General features: G+C 35.4%; 1 protein-coding gene across 1 annotated transcript in view; it reads right to left on the bottom strand.

The window, feature by feature from the left end:
• The window catches only part of MS3_00007543 (uncharacterized protein), a 93,089-nt gene that overhangs the window by 57,029 nt on the left and 8,252 nt on the right, over window positions 1-27,808 (bottom strand). Inside the window, exons 6-8 of the mRNA XM_051215834.1 lie at window positions 25,339-25,361; window positions 18,293-18,379; window positions 15,051-15,122 (exon numbers count right to left, since the gene is read on the bottom strand). Of these exons, the coding sequence (XP_051066376.1) occupies window positions 15,051-15,122; window positions 18,293-18,379; window positions 25,339-25,361 (182 nt within the window). The remainder of the gene's footprint in view (window positions 1-15,050; window positions 15,123-18,292; window positions 18,380-25,338; window positions 25,362-27,808) is intronic.

The raw sequence follows: 27,808 nt of genomic DNA, 5'->3' as shown, positions 1-27,808 counted from the left end.
CTCTGACTGCCTAGAAGTAGATGAAGAGGGGAGTGTAAATAAAAGACCTATCATTGAATTACTACTTATGATATAAATTACTAGATCACTACCCGAGTGCTTTAATCGACAAAGGACTATTTTTAAAATGAACTAACTATGGTAGGTTATTGAGTAATCAAATATATGTTTATTAGACTCATATATATTGGATAAAAGATAGATGTATCACTATAATGTTCAAAGCAAATTACATGGGGTAAGATTCGAGATTATAACTGATTGGTTCAATAATAAATAGTTCTAAGAATTGGTTTTGTAGTGAACGAAAAAAAGGCGGGGACGACTAAATGCATTTTAATACAAAATTACAGCGTATCCCAGTAGAACAAAAAAAACCATACATAAAATACTACATTTACAAATATTCCATCAACTATTCTTTACATTCTGTATGATTCTTCCAATTCACAATTCCTTTCTAACTCCGTTTCTGTTTTATTCACTTCGATTGTCTTAGCTTTCTGCTGCCATGCGTCTCACTTCCGAATGGTGTTATATACTACTTATATCTGTCGACACAAGTAGCGTACACCACAATTTATGTATTATTTTAAGTGATATTTAACTGATTTCGTATTCAAATAATAAACAGAATAATTAAACAAACTCAACTGAAAAAATCTGTGTTATCTATTTAATGTCGCAATACTAATATTGATAAGATAGATCTAATAACGATAAAACTATTTATTTGGAGTACTCTTAATGAACGAATTGTGATGATGAAATGATTTCGTTTAATACAATTTATTCTAGCATTTTAAAAAATAAGAAAAACAATTATGCAAAATGAAATTATTGCATCTAGACGATCTAAGTTGTGGTTGTATATTGAGAGAACAATATGTGTATTGTGCATCTAACCTTAACATTGCCAATAGTATGTAATCATCATACATAAGAAATGCTTTAAAGATACTATTCCAATACTTATTTATCTAAAGTCAAACCCAAGACACGAACTATTTTCAGTTTGAAAATTATTTGAACCGAATGTTAAAAGATGAAACAAAACACTACATACATCTTGTGGTCAAAAATTGATTATTGAATTAGCTATACATAACAACCGGTTAACACAAACTTCATTATCCAGAAAAGAAACAATGTAGACAAAAATCGTCTGAATTTCCTGCAACAAACTCGAACTCAAGTGAATAACAAGCCGTGTTTTTATTTTAATGAACTGATTGTGTGAAAAGTGGGGGGGGGAAAGTAGATAATAAAACATGTAAATATCGTTTACAAGAAAAAAGCATTAATGTATTCTGAAATTAATGAAAAGCACTTCAGAGCATTTGTCAAAATGAAATACAGAAATAAATCGATAAGGAACAACGCATAAAATTTCCCTTCTATAGTTTACAGTCTAATTTTAAGTAAAAATTAAACTATACAAATTACATAAGTTTTTTTTTACTTGAAATGTCAACTTGCATTGAAGCTGAAGTGAAACTTATGCATTGTTATATTGCTTTGTTGTTTCATTTCGATAACAAATTGAAATAAACCGAGAATGAATTAAAGTTTTTATGAATAAATGGTGTATGAAACAATTATCGGTCACCAGCTAACATGGGACTGCATCTCCTGACGTTGCTCCAGTACCTTGTGGACCAGATCTTTAAGTCGAAGGCTCCGGGTGTGGCCCTCTAAGGAAGCCATCTGCTTCGATCAGGGCACCCGGGCAGTATCACAGCCCATACACAAATCAAGTAACTTGGGTGATGCATATGTATTCAGTGGCCCTTTTTACCAATATTTATGCATCCGAATAAATAATAACTTCATTGATTGAAAAATAAAATGATCGAACTGTATTATTGGTTTTTTGAAAATGACCGAGTAATACATTGCCTTTTCTTAAAAAAATCAACAATATCATTCACATTTAGTTTGAATGTCAACTGAGATAAACATTACCTATATCAGTAAAAGGAGAACCTTATGGAACTTTCTTCGACACCATAGTGTACCTGAGACAATCGTCAACATCATTCTAGACCTTCCATAACAAACGCACAAGGCAGCCAATGTGGCGGAATCCTCTGTACCAGTAAGCCTCAACATACACAAAGGAAAAAGCAAGATCTTCAAACACAACACGGAGAACGCCAACCCAAGCCCACATGATAGAGAAATTCTGAAAGAGGTGGAATGTTTCACGTATCTGGGTAGCATCATCAATGAACAGGGAGGATCCGATGCATATATAAGGACAATGGTTGTCAAAACAAGGACAGCACTCCTACAGTTGAAGAACACATGGGACTCTAAACAATTGTCAACCAATATCAAAGTCACAATCTTCGATGCGAACGTGGAGACAGTTCCATTGCACAGAGCTGAAACTTGGAGAACTATCATAACCATCATCAAAAACGCACAAGTATTTATAAGCAGTTATCTACGCAAGATACTCAATGTCCGTTGATCGCATACTGTCAGCAACAGCCTACTATGTGAGGGAACAAACCAGCTTCCAACTGAAGAGGAAATTAGAAAAAGACGTTAGGAATGGATAGGAAATTACCAAACTGTATTAAGAGGCAAGCCCTAACTTGGAATCTTGAAGGGGAACATAAAGATGGAAGGTCAAAGGATACAATGCGTCGAGAATCGGAAGCAGACATCAGAATGATGAATACCGACTGAAAAAGGTTGCCCAGGACAGAGTTCCGTGGAGAATGCCCCCCACGAGGGGTAACAGGTGTAAGTAAGTACTACCAGTAGACTCGAAATGAAATTAGCACACTAAGTACAACACGCGTTGATACAATTGTAGTAGCAATGATACTAAGGAAGATTAAACATTAAAAATATAGTTTGAGAATGAAATGAAACGTAAAGACATGCGTAATGGAATACTGTAAGTCATCAGCAAGAGGAGGGTGAAAAATGAATGCATTTTGATCATAAGTATGACTGATTCTTTGGTCATGTCACTCAATCTCTCCAATCAATGATCACAGTTATTGAACAATGGGTTCGAATCCCGCGGGGGGCGGGATCGTGGGTGCACACTGCTGAGGAGTCCCATACTAGGACGAAACGCCGTCCAGTGCTTCCAGGTTTTCCATGGTAGTCTAGCTTCAACTGACTCATGATTTCAACAATTGAAATTCCCCCAATATTTATTGACTGTTTATTAAAACTTAAGTAGACAGTATTACTTAATGTGCAAAATTAATGAGCAACTAGACAAGAAAGTATTGCTAAATATATTCCCTAGAGAATTGCACCGCTTATAATGAAAGAATAATTATGAAAAAATACACTGTGATCATATGACATCTTGATAATTAAAATTTTATGGCATCAAAATATTAACTGCAACTATCTCACAAATATTTAAAAAATCGGCAGTGTGTGTAATTAAAGTTAGTTCAGATATGCAAATTATCACGTAAATATCTTTGCTCAAAGTTTCAGTTATACATAATGAGGCGATTTTAGTAAGTGTAATATGAACTACGAAATCTGCTGTAATTTTCACAATCAAAGGATACTTTATCTTTTTTAAATATTATAGTGAATGAAAACTGAAAATTACTATATTCGCAGATAAGCTTTTCAGCTGAATTATGTAAACTTTGACAACCGTTAGAAAGTGCTTTCAAAAAAATATATTATGATGGATTTTCGGTCACCCGTAAAATGTAGAATGGTTGAAGGTTTTGAGGAATTACTGAACTAGAATGAAGGTTATTGTTGTTCAATTTAGCTCGGTATTTATTTACTTTGATTTCTACACAGAGTCCTTCAAAATGTTTCTTGGAGAGACTGAGAAAAAAAGACCAAACAAAAGAATGGATTAACGTAGTAATTACCTCATATTACCACAAAAGAGCTTTGAAACAACTTAGAAGGATCCTAAACCTAACATTAATAACAGAGCATTTTTCCGAACGTACAATAGATACTCTTAGTTCTATGTTCATAGCGGTCAAAGACACAGTACTAAGAAAACAGAAGTGTGTCAGTGAAACCAAACACACTAAGTACAGTGCTGTATACTGTAGATAAGGCTTCGTAACAGTTAAATGTGAGGATGAAGGAGGGAAAACTATGTTCGAAGCATATTCCTAGATTTTAGGGAAACGTGAAAATAAATCGGTGACAGAGTTAAATGTTGTGGAAACATGACACATAATTGAACTTGGATGTAATGAAATACTTCAAGACTTTTGGTTCTCATAGGCAAAAAATAACAGCCGTAGCCTGGCATATTTGAGCAGACTCAAATAATTTAAATAGACGGGATAGAGTCTAATTAGCTACATGGTAGTATGTACTGATTGATGAGTAAACAGAAATTTAACCTAGTACTATTTCTTCATCGAATTTCATGTAGAAAACAACTATGTAGACGAATCCATTTTAGCCAGTCGCGCATCGAACAACCAGCTAGTTTAACATGACGGCACATTTATCTATTCTCAGCACACGTATTTACTCCAAAAATTTGATTTGTGAGTATCAGTCAGACTAATTTATCAGTATGAGGCTGTGAACATTGTTGACTTTCAGTGAAATTATGATCCTATCTAGGTTAAATCACTATTCAAGAAATGGAACCAATGGACGACCGTTTCGTCCTAGTATGAGACTCCTCAGCAGTGCGCATCTGCGAAGACAATGGAAGATGGTCGAACAAAATCGTCGAATGATCGAGGTTCATGATTTTAATGAATGACTAATTTTCGCTCGAGAATGGCATGAGGATATGTATGATCGATGGTTTTCTCATATTAGATCTGCATACAAATGCATTCATCACTTCAGTCATTAAAATTTGAAAAGTGACCTATTCACACGTTAAAAATGGATAATCATCACCTACACACGATCAGACAATCTGTTTAGTGCATGATTGTTTTGTGAATAATATTTACATTCGGTAATTTTGATTTTTTACTACTTCGTTAAAGAAGTTCCAACCAGACTGCCATTCAAAACGTTTGAGTTATTTACATCTTAGTAGCTGAGATTTTCAATTTAATATCCTTTAAACAAAATCTGTGATCCATTTGAATCAGGATATCTACGACAGTTTATCTCAAATTTTTGGCAAATTGTTAAGCCTTTAGAATATAATGGGATTTGTTTGAATCATAATTTAGTCATGTACAGCGAATATTTTTTCATTATCTTGGCAACGATTACTGTTAACAAATAATTTTATGGTGGAATGTCATTTTCCGAACCACTCATAATATTTACTTGAGCTTGATATAAGAATCAGTAAAACAACATACTAAAATGAATGTGACCAAATTACAGTCTTTTAGTATACATTTTTAATATGAGTAGATAACAAGGCACTCATGACCTATCGGTTTATGGTTATTGGCATTCGTCAGTAAGATATACTTGCAACCAATGTCGAAGGAGCTAGTGATCCCGGTAGGATTCGAACATACATTATCCAGCTTTAGAGTCTGAGACATTAACTACTGAGCTTTTCGAGTTGTGACTGACCTCAAGAAGGTTTGGGATATTAATTGAGTTCCGATCCAACCTGTTCTTTTCTAAATAGCGGATATTATAGAAATGAATATTATATAGCCTTGATTTATAATGTCAAAAAAAGTTTGTATAGTCCCTTAATTCCCTCTATGCACTTATCTAAGCAAATGAACATTTACACTAATGTACTTGTGCAATTACCTTCAATAATTAACTGATTGATTAATTTTTCCATTCGTCTTATAATGAACTGGCAGATAATTCCCATTTAAACATTAAAAATTAAAAACACGAAGTTCAGCGAAGGGATCTCTTTACTTATTTCTTATATTCTCATTATTTTATTCATAAATACTCATCACATAACCATAATTATTTTTACACCTCTATGACCTTTAATTATTGTAACAAAAACATTTTAGTATCAGATGGGGTTTTGTGAAGATTGTAGTAGTTTCGATAGTTGGGATCATGAGTCAGTCAGTCAGTCAATCAGCTACAACGTAGGACCAGGCACATGTATGCATCGGTCCAGGTTGCCATACCTCAATAGCACAGCAAGATGAACACTGGATTCATAGGAGTGGTTAGGTCAAAGGTGGTAATATATAGGAGAAAGATTGCAATAAGGATATAGTATAGGAAGAAAGAATTAGTTCGTAGAAAGAAAGATGTGAAGTGATCTTAATCTCTTAGTTTAAGAGAAGACAGAGAGTGTATACACCGACGCCATTGTGATCGATTCTGAGCCATGTCACCAAGGGTCTCCAACCATTGGTTACGAAAGTCACGCGGACCCCAACCAAGTAGTCTGCATCTACCAACATGGCTCAGACTAGAAGTTAGTGACTTCAGGCACTGATGCCACGTTTTGGTTTGGCCGCCCCTAACTTTCTTCCAACCATCCCCTACACCGGTTAGCATTGCACGTCGCGGTAATCGGTGTTCAGGCATACGTAATACGTGGCCCAACCATCTCAGTCGATGAAGATTCATAACCTCATCAACTGATTTACCATCATTCCCTAATACCCTGCGTCTAACCTCACTATTACTTACCCGGTGATCCCAGTAGATGCCAGCAATATTTCTAAGGCATCTGTGGTCAAATACTAGTAGCTTACGAGTGTCTTCTACTCTTAATGGCCATGTTTCGCTGCCGTAAATTAAAACAGAACGGACAGCCGCGCAGTATACTCGTCCTTTTATTGATAGACGGATATCTCGCCTCCGCCAAAGGTGACGTAAGTTGGCAAAAGCCAAACGAGCTTTACGAATCCGTGCTGAGATTTCGTCAGACACCAACCCATTAGGGCTGATCAGACTTCCAAGATAAGTGAAGTTGTCAACACGTTCGACTACTTCACTCCCTATCCTTAGTTCAGGTGTTGACGCAGACCAGTCCTGAAGCAACAACTTGCATTTAGAGGATCATGAGTCAATTGAAGCTAGACTACCATGGAAAACCAGTAAGTACTGGACGGCCATTTTGTCCTATTGTGGGACTCCACTACTAGCTAGCATCCATTTCTGGTTACAATTTCATAAAAATATTTAGAGATAATGAAAAACAAATGCTCCGCGCAATTAATATCTTTTAAAAAACTGCAGATTATTGATTGCATAAAGGGAACAACACTGAACATATTCAGTAGTTTTTCTTTATTCTTAACAGTAAATTCCCTTCAAATGTTCATGACAACGCATAATTTGTAGGAGAAATGTATGGTATATAAATTATTTGAAAACCTGATAGCTATTGATCCTAATTCTGAAAAATAAAGATATGATTAAGACATTTTAATGAAAATCGGTGAAGCAAGTCAGTAGATGAGAATGTTGTGAGAAGTAAACATTTCATGGGTGACCCTGGAACAAAATTAAGTATATTATGAAGTGATTACACAAGAATAAATACAGCCAGGCAACTCTTCTTTGAAAGTATAATAGTGATATAACACATTGTAAAGTTATCGAATTTTATAACATACACATTGTAATCAATAAACGAAAAATGTATCTTGAATAATTTTCTCAATAATTAACATTCAATGATGATAGTCAATCTTGTACACAGCATACTGATGATTCATTGAAAATAAAAAACGAGAATTACACGTTTACACCGATTGTAATTCAAGGCACATAACACCGTCTACTGATATGACTAAAGTATAGTTCCAACTGTCTTCTTGGTTATTTCCGTAACTATATTGATGGTTTAACTGTATAACGAATAATCACCTAGATAGTATTTAATGTGCGTTGCAAATTTATACAGTCGCACTCTTATAATTGATTTTATTCATTGAATAATCAAAATAATATTATCTCAGTTCTACAGGACGTAAATCTCCTCTCAAACACATCAATAATCAGTGATATATAATGCAAAGTGGCCAAACATTGAATCTTATGGGTAACAAATTAGTTTCGTTCAATATTGTAGATAATCATAGTTGGCGAGTTGCAACTAGTGTTAGACTATAGGTCCAATGATTCCTACTGATTACCCCCTAAGTGTTCAACATTAAACAGAATTTTAACAACGTAGTCATTTAGATTTTTTTAATAAGTTTTTTATATAAATTGAAATGGTTGTAATTACGATCACTTCACAGTTGTAATTAGTAATGTTAAAGTTATAATTGGGAAATATATAATCATCAGTATGGAGATTTTAGGAGATTGCAGCGTTATAACAGTTGAATTCACGAATCGATCTAAGCTAGACCACCATTGGAAACCTGAAAGCACTGGATGACCGTTTCGTCCTAGTATGAGACTCCACAAGTCCCGCGTGAGGGATCGTGGATGTGCACTGCTGAGGAGTCCCATACTAAAAAGAAACAGCTCCCAGGTTTTCAATGGTAGTCCAGCTTCGATAGACTCGTCAACTATTAAAATATACAACCAATATTTTTTGGATGCTTTAATACTATGACTATTACTATTTAGTAAAAGAAATGCATCACTGAAATCATATGGAGTAAAATCATGAGATAAATCATGAATGTATTCGACTTGTTTTTTAGTGTGTTTTGTGTACACAAAAAGTATGAGGTGAATACGATTTTCATATCATGTTGATGTAAATACACTTAGAATTGACAAAAAACAACTCCAGTTGATTTGTTGAGCCATTTGAATAAAAGCACATTATATTTTTAATCGTATTATATCAATTAACAAGAAAATCTTTATAGTGTTCTTATAATGTAGTCACTGTTCAATTTGGCAGTGACAGTTTATTTGAATTATCAATAGTAATGGAGCTATCAAGTAACTGAATAGTAATAGTAGATATAATGTTCAGAGATAAAATCAACATTTTTATCTACTTGAAAGTATAAAGTTGTAGAGATTGTCGAACTTCATTGAAATCTTGAACAGACCTATGTTAGATACCTAACAGGACTCCTCAGTAATGCAGGAATGTAGATGTGCACCACTGAAGAGTCCTATACTAGGACAAAATGGTCGTTCAGTCTTTACATGTTTTCAATAATAATCTACCTAAGGTCAGATCGTGGTTTCAATGGTGAAAATATCACATTATCATTATTATTAATGACTTCATTCAATATTATTTAACTTAGATCGGTTCACGATTTCAATCAATTTTCATCTAGATTATATTTTAATCAAGGATACAGAGGAAGTTCTTCAATAACCTGATAAAAATAAATTCGTTTAATAACACACAATTACGTAACAGGTTCTGAGCCAGAAATATATCCAATTGATTGAATGAAACTGGTGTACGAGTGCATATAATAATAAATATGAATAGGTAAATTTAGTTTGTCCGACAACCGAAGTCAGAAAAAATTTACCTTACAAAATTTTCGATTCATCAGTCTAATCCCTACGCCTGAAAATACTTTTGAGTTGTGCTGATACACTAACCCTGTTCCTACTGATCAACAAATCCGTGAAAAGCTTTAGAAGTCAAGCTTTTGAGATGACACATCTAATGATCTCCATATCGTCCAAAGCATATTCGCCTGATCATTTTGCTTCTTTATACAAAAAGTAATCTCAGGAATCGACATCTGGTGATTACAGATGATAATCTTGCTTGGTATTTTCGAATCACAGATCAGAAACGTAGGAACGTTTAAAAATATGATTATCATTAATTAGTAGCTGAATAAAGAGACAACTAGGATCACAATGATTTACACTGTTGGGTATTTAAGTTTAGGGAGGCTGGTTGTTGTTTTAGTTACACAGTCAACAACTTCAGTAGCTCAATCCCGGGATTTGCTGAACAGATTATATTTTTAAATTGTTCTTTTTAACTACGTCACACTGACAAGTTCCTGAATTTTTGACCTGGAACACATAACAAGGCAATACTATCAGTGGAAGCTTACTCTCAGGACGGTTTAGTTACAGAAATGGAGAACTATTGACATGTTTATAAAGAACTTTAAGATTTTAGAAATTCCTCGATGAGATGCTAAAGGTGTCTTACAACTTACAAGTGTGATGGTTCGGATAAATAAGGAACATAAATTTATCGACTTGTAAAATTCACTAGATGACTTGCTAAACATATTTGGGATCTAATGAATAGAAAAATAAATAAACTAAAAACAATCAATTTTTATGCAATCATTTCAATCACCAAATAAACACCAAGAAAATATTATGAAACTGACAATATTCAATTTTTTTTCATACTCAACGGAAATATTAATATGGTATTTATGTACACATGTGAATATGACTATTATACTGTATCGGATATGAATGTCACTGTTGCGAAATTTACAGAAAAAAGTATTTGTCAGATTGAGTGTAAGGTACTATTCAGAATTGTTAATGTAGAAAAAAAAAGACCAAGACAAGTTACATAATTAACTTTACAATTTTCAACATTGAAAAATAATTTTATAACATCACTTAACATTTTCATTATTTAAAATCATATTGTTTAGTCTAGTTTAAAGGATAAAAGAAAAGTTATTTCAAAAAACAAATTTAAGTATTGATAAAAACATTTCTTGATAAAAAAATACTGTGAAATCCAGATATAGAAGTCATAAACTGTATTTGACATAGATTGATTTCAGAGGAGATACCATTGGAAACTAAATAACAATGGATAGCTGATTCCGTAGTGTTTTATGGAAATTGTTTTTGTGAAAAGCCACGACCAATGGAATTCAAGCGTTTCTGGTAAGGGGAAGTGCTCGCTGAAAACAATTAAAGCTGATCACGCATTATCATCCACTGATTGAACTTAGACATTAATATCGCTGGATTTTGATTCGGCGCTCTATAGGTTAAGGGTTTGCCCGCAAGGCCGAAGGTACTGGAACCGTCTCCCGCCTGGAGTCGTGGATACCTGCTGTCCAAAGGTCTGATACTGGTTATCTAACCTAGATCGGTTCATGATTCCAGTGAAATTTGACAACCTCGGCAACTTCATACTAGATTGTGAAAGCCATACTAATCTAAAAAGTCTAACTATTTCTTTCAACCCAAGATGTCAAACGGTATGGACTAGGTTTTCTAACGATTTTCAGAATTAAACCAATGTTTAAAACTGCTAGTTATCTGTTCAAAATTCATTTATTTCACAGCTAGTTCTATTTCATAATCCAACATAACATTTTATTAATTAATTTAGATAAAGAAAAAATCCCACTTCAAAATAAGTAACGAAAATTGGAAATAAATGAGTTTAACAGATTAGCAGGTAGTGAAAGCGATATTAACTTGACTTTAACAATGAATAAATTTTAGTTAGTGTATACGCAAGTTCCTAATTAATAATAATAATAATAATAATAATAATAATAATAATAATAAATCAATGAGCAAACTTAGTAAATAGAATAAATGACTTTACAAGATGAAAATTAATCTATTAAACAATTAAACTGTCATTACTTATCACTTGGTTTCAGATATCATCATCATTAGCATGAGAAAAACGATCAGTTGGATAAATAGAAATAATTAGCATTCCATGAATTGAATTCTCATTCAGATAGTATCACTTCATAATGAGATATCGACCTATAGCAACTGTCTATTTCGGTAAGGATTTACAGTTTTAGCAAAAAGTTTATCACCGTCATTTATTACGCCCCACATAACACATTCAGTAATTTCACTATGAAACATTCAGCACAACAGTTAGTCTCAGACTGTGACGCGGGTGTGAATCCCACGGAGAGCTCTAGTCATGTCAAGGAAGCAGGTACAACTTAACTATGAGTGTGAGATTTTAAGCCAACCAATTACAACCAACTATCATATGTGTATGCAAATAAATAGAATTCCAACCCAGTGGCTAATAATAAGTATTTTTTTGTTATATCCCAATGAGTAGAAAAATTGTATCTCTGACGTTTCATGACTGAATAAAGGCCATTTCTACTCTGAAGAAGTGGATTACATTAAGTCATGAAACGTCAGAAATACAATTTTCCTACTCAATGGGATATAACAAAAAAATATGTTTATTATTAACTTTCTAACCAATTTTCAATTTCTTTGGAAGTATCAAGTTTAACCAGTAGATAGTGTTCTATTTTATGGTGAAACCAATGTGCGTGAATTCTTAACTGGATACATTCTCACGATTGCTTTTGTTGGTAAAATGAAGTTAAAAATCATAATACAAGAACCGTCCAAAAACTCTAAATGTCATAATAAGACACTGGGAAAAAATGAATAAAAAATGTTAGACCGTTACGATATCTTGTTGCATTATTCAAGTAACACTTCAACAGTAGGAATAATTAATTGTATTTAATTTTAAACACTAAAATTATTGTGATCAGTTCGATTTCATTCATAGATGTGTTCTAAACAAGTAATGATGGCTATTACTTTCCATGTATCTGTCTAGAAATGACTATGATTTGACCAAAACGCATATAAAACATGATAACATATCTGACCATGACATTAGTAAAATAATAAGAGATCAAACTAGCCAGTTGTTGTTTAACACTAGATAACTAACACTTCATTGAATTCAAATTCACAAAAGACTCACAGTAATTATGTCATCAGAGATCAACTAAAACATTTTTAAGAAGTCTCATAGAAACTAAATTCACTCACAAGTCAAGAGAATTTGTTTTTCTCATTGTACGTAAAAACAATGAAGAAAAAGACAAATGAAATATTAAGTGTAATCAAATAAAGTAAACAGACTGAGATAGGTATCAGAACAAAGTGGACGCTTTTATCATCTACCCATATAAGCTAACAGTAAAACAACATAACATATTATCACTCATTTCTATACACACAGGTAAACTGACAGCATGAGTTTGGTAGGAAGAACATTAAAAATTCTGGATCGACGGAATTCAATGAATGATAGAGAAATTTCGGGAGGAGGTTGATTTAGGTCAACTTGAAATCAGTATTTGAATCAATATAAATTCCACTTACCAATCTATACAGAAAAAGATAGCCGTTTACATGCTTAAAAGTTTATCACAATCCTAAATTCACATGCTTTAAACGATGTACTTTACCCTTAACCTGGCCATTTTTCAGATTATTAATTTGGATATATGAATTGTAGAACCTGAAGAGAATTTATCGAAAAGAATATTCTTCGTTCAAATACTAGTCTTTATAAAACACTTATTAAATGAGACAACGAATGTTTGACTAGGCTCATAATTTTAATTCAAACTACGGCAATACGTAATAAATAGATCATATTGTTTTTTTATCAAAGCAGTAACTATGTTGTCTGAATGTTATTCTTTCCAAAATATTTTTGACGATTGGTTTGATTAATTAATACAATTTACTAGAGATAATTTTAATAATTAAGTTACTTGAGAAAATGGCCAGTATTTCATGCGAATATGTATGGGAATAAAACATGTACAGTTAATAAGTAACCTGCCAAATTTAAATTACTGATGCAATCAGTCAGCTACAACGAAGGACCAGGCACATATATGCATCGGTCCAGGTTGCCATACCGCATTAGCACAGCAAGATGAACACCGGATTCATAGCAGTGGTTAGGTCAAAGGTGGTAATATATAGGAGGAAGATTGCATATAAGGATATAGTACAGGAAGAAAGAATTAGTTCGTAGAAAGATATGAAGTAATTTTAATCTCTTAGTTTAAGGGAAGACAGAGAGTGTATACACCTACGCTATTGTGATCGATTCTGAACCATGTCACCAAGAGTCTCCAACCATTGGTTACGATAGTCACGCGAACCCCAACCAAGTAGTCTGCATCTATCAACATGGCTCAGACTAGAAGTTAGTGATTCCAAACACTGATGCCACGTTTTGGTTTGGCCGCCCCTAACTTTCTTCCAACAATCCCCAACATCGATTAGCATTGCACATCGTGGTAATCGGTGCTCAGGCATACGCAATAGGTGGCTTAACCATCTCAGTCGATGAAGATTCACAACCTCATCAACTGATTTACCATCATTCCATAATACCCTGCATCTAACCTCACTATTACTTACCCAGTAATCCCAGTAGATGCCAGCAATATTTCTAAGGCATCTGTGGTCAAATACTAGTAGCTTACGAGTGTCTTCTACTCTTAATGGCCATGTTTCGCTGCCGTAAAGTAAAACAAAACGGACTGCCGCGCAGTATACTCGTCCTTTTATTGATAGACGGATATCTTGCCTTCGCCATAGGTGACGTAAGTTGGCAAAAGCCAAGCGAGCTTTTCGAATCCGTGCTGATACACAAATGACTTGTTCATACCACTTGTTTTATAGCAGCATCTCTTAACCCTTCAATGTATCTATTACTAAGAATTTTGTAGGCGATGATGACACTTCTACACAACTTTTTATGATTATGGAAAAGAATCGAAAAGAAATCTTCGATGTGAATATATTCTTATTCCGATTAAAACGATTATGCAGCAATATTTCTCCATTACTAACAGTGAAAAAACTTATAATAAGCCTTGAGAAACTAATAAGCTGATTGAAACCACTACACTCTGGAAAGTTTTATTAGTTCTATTGGTTAACGCATCACAAAGTCATTCAAATATTGTTACTGGCTTGTCTCTATATTACAGTTACACTACGTCCAATATACATTTATCTGAAATATTATTCATTACACTGAATGATACTCTTTTTCTTGTAATGAAACACCATTTAAATGAAGAATAGATATATACTTAATAAAATATAAGGAAGTTTAGAAAACTGTCAAGTATAATTCACAAAACTGTTGCCCCTCTCGCTATATATCACAATGAGCAAAAGAATAGTATTACAGACGTCATAAAGTAATGTATCTCAAAGCAGAATCAAAGAATTTATAGTTCATTACTGAGATTATGACCAGTTTTTATGTTGAATACTTAAATGATCATTGTTACATGTAAAACTGTTGGGATTGCTCATATACATTTTACACTATAAACGCAGATCAATACCCATAGGATTATTATTTTGAATCTTTTTTCTGTGTAAAGTAAAATACAACCATGTACGCATCGAAATAATAGTCAGAATAAATTAGTAATATAGTGAAATCATGGACAAATTACCTTATTTACAAGTGCAATAATCATATTAATACGAGAAATCAATTGATGATATTGTCCACGAAATTCTGCAACCTGTTTACGAAGAAATAAAATGAGATGGTTCTGATAAAAGTAATCTATTGAAACAGACAACACTGAAGCAAATTTAACAGAGAGTTAAATAAATTTAAAACAATAGTTAATTGTAAGTTATTGAAAGAGCTGGGTATGGAATTTCTCGGTTTTTGTCGTTAAATCAGTAGGAAAAAACAAATTATGTAACCTAACGAAAACTATTAAGATTTCAGAGACTTGTACTAATGATTTTCAATATTATGATAAGATTCCATATGTGATCGATTTGGACAGAGATCAACTCCTTATGGAACTATAACAAATGTACTGGGGTAAAATAAATTTTTCTTGGTATTAAAAACGTCTAAAGAATAGTAACGGTAAGTAAATTACAGCTCATTCGACATCGACACTGAATGTTAGTATTAGCAGACACTACAAACTGAAAGCAATTAGTTGATCCACGTGACCGTATCTCTGTGCAATTCACATAAGACGCTTATCTTGCTCCTCTGAATAAATAACTAATTGGTTTTACGCTCATCTATCTCTGTACATGAATATACACATTGTTTTTTCTGATCACCATCATCTCACACAGCTGTTTCCTTATTACACTAATTAAAAAATGTCAGTATCGACACCGTCCGATTCTGTCATGCCAAGACAACTCTAGATTGATGAATAAATAAATGGAAATCATGCGAACTCAAGAAATCAAAATGTTTTTGATGATGAGCGAAGTTTATCAATGGAGAAATAGAATATGACTAGATTTACTATACATATTTACCAAACCATGAAATACTCAAATTACGTTTATTTAAATAACACCAAACATCGAGTTCCAGTATATCCCATAAACTGGTGTATTTTGTTCTTTTCTAATCAGACTGGCAAGACTATTGCAGTATTATTTTAATAGGTGAATTCATGGGTCAATCTAAGCTAAACTACCACCGAAAACATGGAAGCACTGGATGTCCGTTGCCTCTAAGTATGGGACTCATCAGCAGTGCGCACCCATAATCTCACACGTGGAACTCGAACCCAAGATCTTTGGTCACGCGCGCAAACCACTGAGCCGGCGTTCAACGGTGTTAATGTCTAGCTCCAATCAAGCAATGATTATTATTGTCGAAAAAGTCTCCAAAAACTTTAGGAACTCAAAGTTTATGTATAATCTTTGATTTCTAGAAATCAAATAATCATAAATAAGAGCTTTAATTATATTATTAACTACTGGGTTGTTGGAGGCTCAGAATGCAGATGGATCATGAGAATCGAGAAGTCAGTTGGGAAGTCATTGTCACAGGTATTAGGCTGTAAACTTTACATTCATACTTTACATGAAATTACTGAAATCTTATAATCGAATTGTCTGAGTCGAAACTAAACCTTTCATCGCCTAGTATTATAACCAACTTATCACTAGATACAGATCCGTGTACTTGGTCTCAAACCATGCTTTAGGTGTGAAAATTAGTAATAGTAATCATTTGCCCAAACTAAAGTAGGTGGGCCACAGTTCGAATCTGTAATCTATTGGCTGAAAGTTCAATGCCTTAACCACTGATCCATCGCTTACACAAATCAAAATGAAAAAAAACATGAGATAAAACAAAATCAAAGTAAAATGATAACCCATTTCCTTTATATCATAACAGTGGAACATGTAAATAAATAAAGGGAAACATATGCGGAAAGAATAAGGTTCACAAACAAAATGTAAACAATTCAAAGTACCACTAATCAGCTTTAATGTATGATAAATGAAATAAAAATTAATAATACAATTAACTAGTCGCCAACTCATGTATATTATAACTGTGATGAGTAAAACAATGGTTTGTGCTACCTGTACGACAGTGCAAACAATTCGTATAGGACTGAAATATCACTTACATTTTTGTTTTTTTAACAGTCTATAATTAAACGATATTACAAAGTTACTTCAGTCTAACAACTAGGTGTTCACTTCTTATATGTTGACAAAAATAAATCGCTTCAGTTATACACAACTGACTGGTTTGGGGACATGTCTAGGGTAGCCTAAACAAACATCCTGGACAAAAAAATGCCAAGATAGTAAAAGTTAGATTTATGAAAATTACAGTCGGTCAGCTACAACGTAGGACCAGACACACATATGCATCGGTCCAAGATGTCATACTTCATTAGCACAAGAAGATGAACGCCAAATTCATAGAAGCAGTTACTCCGATGTTAGCAATATATAGAAAAAAGATTGCATATAAGGATATAATACAGGGAGAAAAAATTAGATCATAGTAAGAAAGGTATAAAGTAATTTTAATCTCACGATTTAAGGAAACTTGAAGAGCGTATACACCTAAGCCATTGTGATCAATTCTGAGCCATGTCACCAAGAGTCCCTAACCATTGGTTACGATAGTCGCACAAACCTCAACCAAGTAGTCTGCATCTGCCAACATGGATCATACCTGAAGTTAGTGAATTTATGGGTTAATGACACGTCTCGGTTTGACCACTCTTAACTTTCTTCCAGCCATCCCCAACACTAGTCAGTATTGTGCGTCGTGGTAATCGGTGTTCAGGCATGCGCATAACACGTGTCTCAACCATCTCAGTCGATGAAGATTCACAACCTCATCAACTGATTTATCACCATTTCTTAATACCCTGTGTTTAACCTCACTATTACTTACCCAGTAATCCCAGCAGACGCCAGCAATATTTCTCAGGCATTTGTGATCGAATACTAGTAGCTTACGTGCATTTTCTACTCTTAAGGGCCACGTTTCGCACCTGTAAAGTAAAAAAAAAACGAACTGCTGCGCAGTATACTCATCCTTTAATTGCTAGACGGATATCTCTCCTTTGCCATAGATGACGTAAGTTGGCAGAAACATGTGAAGACTGCTAACGGTTCTGTGAAGAAAAATATTGTACGACAGAAAAAGATGGATTGAAAATTTAAAAGTTACATCTAAGGAGGCAGCCATATTTGAATTTTGTACTAGGAAGAAAACAAGAAGCTTATTATTAGGGGGAAACAATGGAACTAAATTTCATCATGGAACACACACCAGTATGAATAAGTTATTTTGTTAAAAAATTTCTCACTAATTAAATATCACTGAACCATTTATTTTATCTGAAACTGTATTCAGGTAATCATTTAGTGAAAATATCCATTATCTTACCATAGTTTCATCCACAACCATAAACAACTCCACCACATATGGCTGCGATTCACCGGGATGGAAAACATGTAATGTATCCAAAATTGACTGGAATTTATAAAGAGAAACAAATCGTAGCAAAGAATGTGAACAACCCTCATTGTAGTGAATAGATTTACATATCGTCAAGTACACAAGGTTGCTTTTAAATCTTTGATGTATCAAATTCCTAGAGATTCTAAAATGCATGTATAGAGGGTTGAGAACAATCACGGTAAATCGTTACCTATTATTTTCAAACCGATAAAAACTGATTGTACCGATTGTCATTCGAATAAATATACCAGGGAAATATGCTTTTTTAATGAGCATACTATTGCATAGTTGTTTTAACTAAATGATATCTCTTAAATATATTTTATGAAAGTGACGTTACATCTACTATGGGAAAGTTTTATACTTTCAATCCAAACGTAACTATTTCAAGTAAAATACTCTGATCTCTTGTAGGCGCAATCTATCACGATTACGCACTATTCAGTTTTCTGACCACATCATATTATTGACATTTATAGAAATTCATCTACTTCATTCAGCAGTGTATACTACAATGCTCTAAAATAATTACAATAGTTCATTATTAATAAATTTTGAAATTTAATATTGTTTTATGCTTTTTATTCATTGATGATATTGGTTATTTTTGGACTGTTCTTCTACTGTGGTGTGTGCTACTGATGTCGACAGACAGTCAGTCAGCTACAACGAAGGACCAGGCACATATATGCATCGGTCCAGGTTGCCATACCGCATTAGCACAGCAAGATGAACACCGGATTCATAGCAGTGGTTAGGTCAAAGGTGGTAATATATAGGAGGAAGATTGCATATAAGGATATAGTACAGGAAGAAAGAATTAGTTCGTAGAAAGAAAGATATGAAGTAATTTTAATCTCTTAGTTTAAGGGAAGACAGAGAGTGTATACACCTACGCTATTGTGATCGATTCTGAACCATGTCACCAAGAGTCTCCAACCATTGGTTACGATAGTCACGCGAACCCCAACCAAGTAGTCTGCATCTATCAACATGGCTCAGACTAGAAGTTAGTGATTCCAAACACTGATGCCACGTTTTGGTTTGGCCGCCCCTAACTTTCTTCCAACAATCCCCAACATCGATTAGCATTGCACATCGTGGTAATCGGTGCTCAGGCATACGCAATAGGTGGCTTAACCATCTCAGTCGATGAAGATTCACAACCTCATCAACTGATTTACCATCATTCCATAATACCCTGCATCTAACCTCACTATTACTTACCCAGTAATCCCAGTAGATGCCAGCAATATTTCTAAGGCATCTGTGGTCAAATACTAGTAGCTTACGAGTGTCTTCTACTCTTAATGGCCATGTTTCGCTGCCGTAAAGTAAAACAAAACGGACTGCCGCGCAGTATACTCGCCCTTTTATTGATAGACGGATATCTTGCCTTCGCCATAGGTGACGTAAGTTGGCAAAAGCCAAGCGAGCTTTTCGAATCCGTGTTGAGATTTCGTCAGACACCAACTCATTAGGGCTGATCAGACTTCCAAGATAAGTGAGGTTGTCAACGCGTTCGACTACTTCACTCCCTATCCTTAGTTCAGGTGTTGATGCAGACCAGTCCTGAAGTAACAACTTGCATTTGAGGGGGGGAGGAGCGCATTCCAAACATTCTGGCATTGTCGCTCGGTGCTACCAAAAGACTCTGCATTTTACCAGCGTCCTCACCAAACAGGACTATGTCATCTGCGTATTCTAAGTCGATAAGTGGACCTCCTGGTAGGAGATCAATACACGAGAACTCAGTCGACGAGAAGGTTATTTCCATCAATAGGTCTATGATGAAGTTAAACAAAAATGGAGAAAATGGACAGCCTTGACGGACACCACTTGAGGTTGCAAAAGTAGATGACAGTTCTCCATAAGCCCTGACTCGACTAGTAGTGTTCGAGTAAAGAGCCTTGTTATGTCTCAAAGAGACAGCCGATTATATGACAGTGACTTATCGATCGGATCAAGGATTCAGAATCTCGATAGTCTATTCTGGTCCGTTGTCCCCAACTCTGCTAACTCGATCAAGAAGTCTGGGTAAGGTGTAGAAAGTGTATTCTACAGACAAACAGCAGATAACAAGTCAGGCAGGCAGATCAGATCAAGCATACAAGTCAAGCGTATTTATACAATTATTTACAATCGATATTGTCATAGAGGATTTTTGAACATTAATCAACAATTGACTGCTATTTGAACATTTAATCGATAGTTCATCAATTGACCTATTTGTACATTTAATCGATAGTTCATCAATTGACCTATCTGCACATTTAATCGATAAGTAAATTACAAAAATTTGAGTTTTGGGGATCTATCGTCCCCAACACTCCTCCCCTTTTTAGAAGATCCGGAGTTGATATCCGGATTTTAAGTTTTCCAGGTCCATCCTCCCCCACGAAACAGTGTTGGATCCTCATGTGCTCACGTTATAATTAACTTGAATTTATTTAAGACATATTTATCGCACTGAACAGAGAATTGACTGAAAGTGACTAAGTCTTGAGGCTGAACGACACTTGATATGAGGTGTTCGAAGTTTAATTCTTCTGAAATATTGTGACCAAATTTATTTGGAATCTTATTTGTAGATAATGGATCATCAAGGTAATTAGCATCTATCAAAATTGTATTAAGTTTTTGATCATCATTTGATGCATCTGACATATTTTCTGGTAAAAGAGAATCTTGATAATATGATTTGTCAAAAACATCCGTCGCAGACTGATGAGAACCATTTGAAGCAGTTGTATTCAGTGTACTGCTCGATTTGTTTTGTGTTTCATGGGTGGTTATTGCGACAATTCTATGAGCATTTACCAGGGAGTGTGTTTGTGAGCTGGATAAGTCACCGTCTGCACATGATGTTTTGGAGATAATGGAGTTCGAGTCCATTACCGAGCATGTTTCTGGAATGGAGAGGACTGGACCACTGGGCGAATCTTGAGTGACTGTTGTACCGTTTGAAATACGGTTTATCGGGGATTCATTGGGGCTGCAAACATTTTCCAGCTCTGTGTGCAGTTGAGAGATCAATCCATCCACTTCCGTTGCATCTCCAAAGCATGAGTGATTTAACAGCTGCGTGCGTAATTTGACTAAAAACTCCAACTGTCTTTCAAATAGCAGCTGTACTCGATCGGAAGGGAGAGTCATTTTTTTTATTCAGCACCGGTAATGTAAATTACTGTTTGATTAATGACCAATGTTGCTGAAGGACACTGATGACAAATCTGGACGCTGAAGGCTGACTTTGGATTGTTCTTTTTTTTTTACCCCGTCGCCAATTGTTATGGCTCAAAGTGACATGCGATTATATGACAGTGACTTATCGATCGGATCAAGGATTCAGAATCCCGATAGTCTATTCTGGTCCGTTGTCCCCAACTCTGCTAACTCGATCAAGAAGTCTGGGTAAGGTGTAGAAAGTGTATTCTACAGACAAACAGCAGATAACAAGTCAGGCAGTCAGATCAGATCAAGCATACAAGTCAAGCGTATTTATACAATTATTTACAATCGATATTGTCATAGAGGATTTTTGAACATTAATCAACAATTGACTGCTATTTGAACATTTAATCGATAGTTCATCAATTGACCTATTTGTACATTTAATCGATAGTTCATCAATTGACCTATCTGCACATTTAATCGATAAGTAAATTACAAAAATTTGAGTTTTGGGGATCTATCGTCCCCAACAAGCCTTCACAAGGTTTATGTACTTCTGAGGTACACCTTTCAATGACAGACACTGCCACAGAATCTCGCGGTCTACAGAGTCAAATGCTGATTTTAAGTCAAGAAAGACCACCACTGTCAGACGCCGATAAGTATGCCTATGTTCTAGAACCTGACGAATGGTGAATATGTGGTCGACGCAGCCACAACCAGGTCTGAAGCCAGCTTGATTCTCTCGTGTTTGCAATTCACGAGTCTTAGTTAGGCGCCCAATAATTATTGAAGCTAGTATTTTAGATGCTATATTAGTTAAACTAATCCCTCTGTGGTTGTCACAGGATGATTTTACTCTCTCTTATATATTGGAACGATAAGTGATTGTGACCAGCCAGATGGGATAACGTCTAACTCCCAGATCTTAGCTAAAATATTAGTCAACCTAATCGCTAAAATTGGACCACCATCCTTAAAGACCTCTGGAGCCAATCCATCTGGACCAGCTGCCATTCCTCGTTTCAGACTAACTATAGCATTTTGAACTTCAGCTAGAGTTGGGGGACGTACTTCAATGTTCCATTCACATTGTCTGGGGATGGAGGGTAGTTGTAGAGTCGCTGAAGGCCAGCTGAACTGTTCCCTAAAGTGTTCCGCCCATCGTTCTAAACGTCTGGACTGGGAGTAGATGAGAGTATCGTCTTTTTCCGAAATAATCTCACTTACGCTTGACTTATTAATTCCAGTTTCTTTTATTAGTCTGTAAAGCTGTCTTGTGTTCCCTACAGTCGCCGCCTTTTCCATCTTTTTTGCTTTCGTTGTCCACCACTGCTCACGGTCGTTTCTTAGACTTTTTCTTAACCTAGATCTGATTTGTTGTCGCTCTTCATCATGTTCGGAACCTGTTGGGACGAGTTTGCGAGAATCCATCAATGTGATAGACTTTGAAGAAATCCACTGGTTCTTTGTAATTCTGTGGTTTAAGTCACTAATAGATGTCACTGCTGTTTCCACAACTGCTTGTATGTCTTTCCAAGCAACATCTGGGTCAGCCTCTATTTCAGAACTACCTAATTGTGAACTCAGTTGTTCTTGGAACCTATTTTTGGTTTTCTCGTTACTCAATTCAGTTCTAATAGGTCTTTTTAATGTGGCTTTTTTGCGTCCAGTGAGGCGCAAGCAGATGCGTGCCCGTATTAGGGTATGGTCGGAGTCCAAGCAGGTACTCCAGAATGAGCGACAATCTTCTACCGACCCTCTCCAACGATGACTGATGGCAATATGGTCTATTTGAGTCCATCGTTGGTTTGGTGTAGGGGGTCGCCATCTTAGACGATGTCTCTCCTTATGCTTAAAATTTGTGTTTGCTAAAAATAAACGATTGTCTGAGCACAGTTGCAGCAGACGATCACCATTATATGTTTGCTGTGCTGGAATACTAAAATATTCACCTAAATGCCTTACTGTTTGGTTTAAACTACCTATCTGGGCATTAAAGTCACCCCCTACGAGTACTATGTCTGAACGTTTAGCTTCCTGAAGAAGTTCGGACAGCTTTCTGTAAAATTCATCTTTCACTTCATCTAAGCTGCAGTCAGTGGGAGCGTAGGCAGAAACGACGAAAAGGCAACGACGTGTTTCTCTATCCTTCCGAGTTCTTACGGAGCCGTTTAGCCGAACAGTACATAGACGACTGTTGACGGGGATCCACTCTAGCAGTGCTTGTTCCGCCCTCATGCTCAGTGCTATGCCTACACCTGCCAGTCCACGATAACTGGCCATCGGGTCACCAGATACACGGAGGGTGTATCTCGTTGGCCCTCCGTTTTGCCGAGGTGAGGTCGAGTGAATGACCACACTGAGATCCTGTATGCGTGTTTCAGAGACACAGCATACATCAATGGTACGAGATTCTAGGGTTTTAGCCAAGGAAGCCTCCTGACCGATTTGACATAGGGCTCCAATGTGTAGTTTGGAGCGAGGTTTCAGTAGACCTGGAACAGTGTTTTGAGCACTAGAATCGTTGGCTACGGTGACACTTGAGGGGGAAGCCGAAAGAGGAAGTTTAGAGTTGAAAGTCGATGTAGGAGGAATAATAGGAATTGAAGAGTGAGGTTGATTATGAATGCAGTGGTCTTGAGTGCTGTTAGAGGCATGAAGGTAGTTATCACTTCCCGGTTGCCCACACCGTGGAAGGGTTCTTCTGGAGGTACCTGAAAAGGAAATTGGATTAGAGGTGGTCTTAGTGACCTGAGAGCGTGACCGCAGTGCCCAAGAGACAACTGCTTGAGGTCGGTCACACACGACCTTTTTATGGGTAATTTTTGTGTTGGCTCCGTACTTGTTGAGACATTACCGCCGGAGACGGATATCCGTGGGATCAGGCGAGGTGTGCATTTTTAGGGTCGACCTTTTCTAACCCCACCCCTCCTTGTGGGAAGGCAGCATCGCTGTCATGCTGGTTGTCTGAAGGAAACACCTTACTGCTGTCACACCTCTGTACAGTCAGCAGTACGACTTCGCCTTCGGACCTTGGGTTTGTTGCTTTTAGTCTTACCGCTCTTCAACCGACCTGTCTGACATGGTAGGACCTTAAGGAACGGTTGTTCCAGCCAGTATAGTTCGGTTGCTTCACCACAATAGGCAAGCCCGACCACCACGTCAAGGTAGCAACAACGGTCGGGACTGATGTCGACAGATATAAATAGTATATATTATCAGTTCAAAGTTGAATGCCTCACGGTAGAACGTTGAAAAAATCGAAGAGGAGGGAAAGATAACAGAGAGTGATTGGCATGGAAACGAAGGAACAACAAAGTTCGACACAATTGTTGGATGTTTTGCAGATGAAGTCTTACTGTATGGTTGTCAGATTTTACCAAGATATTCCGTAATATTTGGTTGTCCCCACTGGTGTTCTCGTTCACTACAATACTTACTGCCAATGGTATTTCAACTCAGTTCTCTTCGATCATATTCATATGCTTCAACCGTATTGCTGGTAATGTAGTATGAGAAATGAGATTGATGAATATCTGACTGATCGCATAAATACAATCACCTAATATATATTGATTATATCGTCTATAATCAAATGGCGGAGCAAGCGATTATGTAAGTAAAAACATATGAATATATTATATGTTATATTTTTGAACACGTGAGGACTGATTACTTCATATGTTGTACAACATGTGAATTACTTGATAATTATAACCAAATATTAGCGAGTTTTTTTTTAAACACACAATACTACACAGATACACCATACATATAAATATTAGAGTACTTACGGTATTTGTCATTGATATAGAGGCTGTAATGAGAAAAGATTTTATGAAGAAACAAAAAGTACACGTTTGATTAGCAACACTTCACTTTAAGTGATAGTAAATTACTTTTAAGTGAGAAAGTAATATTAACACTTATGAAAAGGTTAAACACTTATGGAAATATCTCATAAACTTATTTTCCCATTATATTATTACAAGGAAGTGATTACTTCTTTTAATTGTTAAATCGTCACAGATAAAAATAAGAGCTTCTCGTAACACGTTAAAAAATCAACATTTACTAAGTACAAGTTTATTTAAACTGAGCTTCAATTGCATAAGAGTTATTAATCGGTTTTTTCAGCACAATCAGATGAAACGGAGTTTGAACTAGCAAACTACTACTGATTGTAAGCTGATCACCACCATAAATTAACTTGAAAATTAGTAGATGAGCTGCGGATAGACGATAAATAGCTAACAACATAACTGTATTATTCGCCTTGGTCGATCGCCCTAGTCAGTTTGTCCCGAACTATCTGGGAGTAAACTCAGTGAATCGAATAGTCGAAAGACTTACACAATTATTCTTTTATTCTTGTGGTTAAATGTACGTGTTTCAGATTTTCTAAGTTATCTCTGAAATTTTACTTCTAGCTGTTTATTAATATAGGCAAAAACATACTGGTTTTCTAATAAGTCTTCTAATTGAAGGCTATATTCGGTTCCTAAGCTCTTCTAGTAGCCCCCTGTTGTGGACGTTAGATCCCCAGAACTCACTTAGAAAAGGTCCTAATTTTGCAATTTTATTCTCAAAATTTGGATTTTATGTTTTCGCGCCAAGAGACGCTAAGTTGACCTACAGCTTACATTTCGCGCTCGGAAATCCTTAACTGTCATTGATTGACGGACTTTTTAGTAAGCTTATTGTGGCTCTTCCAAGGGCGTTTCTATCATCGTATAAATAAGCTTGATTTGTGTGCTTAGTGACCTCGTATTTTCTGGGTGCTTATAGAATACATTCTCTATGTCTCATCAAGACTTCTTGATCTAGTTAGCAGGGCCGGGGACAACGGATTAGAATAGCCTATCGTGTCACTGTATGTTTGAACTTCGTTCCGTTTAACCGAGTAAGGTGAACTCGTAATAGCATTCAAGCATATCAACCCCAGGCTAAATCTACACAGCGATCTGAACACGAGATGAAAGGCGCGAAATATGAGAGAAACGCTTTACCCCAAGATTCGTTTATGTATAGAAAATTTAGGGTTTCCACGGTATTTTAGATGACCTTGAGTTTCTGGTATATTCTGGAACGCTATTAAACATAGTAGCAGTGTAGGTAATCATCCAATCAGAAACTCGACACGTGAATTTTCATTTTTTTAGATTTTTCTGGCAAAACGTCTAGTGAATGCTGATTGAATAAGATGCTTTTCAGAGTTCTCTGAGCCTTTGTTGACTTTTTTCGAGGAGTTTTCTGGATCTCCCGAATATTTTCTTGTTAATTATTCCTTGTAGTTTTTTTGTGAAACTTGGAATTATTTTAAGTCGTAAGTGGTCTCTGCGAGTTTCCCTTGAGTTCGAAAAAATTACCTTGTATTTTTTCCTTCCACAAATTCATTATGTCTCCTTAAGTTACGTTTTTTATACCCAATCTTTTCTGCTAACACTAATGCTGTTACCGTATGTACTACCCTGGTATCTTACCGTATTACTGAATTAGTGGGATCTAGAACCAACACACATATATCCCAGATTCTACGTTGCATATGACTAACTGATTTAATTCAGTATTTAAATGTTATGATACTACACATGGTGTATTTAAGTAACTGTGTTAGCTGATTATTTATAAGCGATAATATCTTGGTTTGTAAGATAAATAAATTTTAATATCACAATATGTAAATGATTTTAACGATTGGCAATGAATTCAGATCTTATTTGACTATAAATCTAAGGTAAATAAAAAATTAACTGATCATTATTTATCACGAGTAAAATAAGTCAAAACATATCTTCAATATATGCCACAATCTAAAAATTTGTTATTATCATTATTACTTTGATTGTAAATAGTTTCATAAACAAAGTATAGTAAGGTAGTTTTTCTCAGACATTTTCTCAAATCAACAATATTGTTATGCCCCAGTGTAGTAAACACATGATAAGTGACAATGTTGCATAAATCATGTTACCGATAGAATTAATTACATTTATTAACGTGAAATTATGAATATTGTATACTTAGAGAGATGTAACTCAACAACTATGTTACAAGTCCTCACATTTTATACACCAATAAATCTAAATGTATGTGTTCAACTTGGAGTTGTATTGTTTAGGTGACGGTTAGTGTGATAATATTCGGTTGTTGAAATCAAAGTATGTGGAGCGAAATCCAAATTTACCACACAACAGATGAAGTTTAAGTAAGATGAACGCTTAGCCGCTGTATGATCAGTCACTACATTATGGACTACACAGC

The sequence above is a fragment of the Schistosoma haematobium genome, chromosome 4, assembly GCF_000699445.3.
Source record: "Schistosoma haematobium chromosome 4, whole genome shotgun sequence".
Lineage (NCBI taxonomy): Eukaryota > Metazoa > Platyhelminthes > Trematoda > Strigeidida > Schistosomatidae > Schistosoma > Schistosoma haematobium.
Note: the sequence above shows the minus strand (reverse complement) of the source record. Positions and strands in the feature narration are given on the sequence as shown.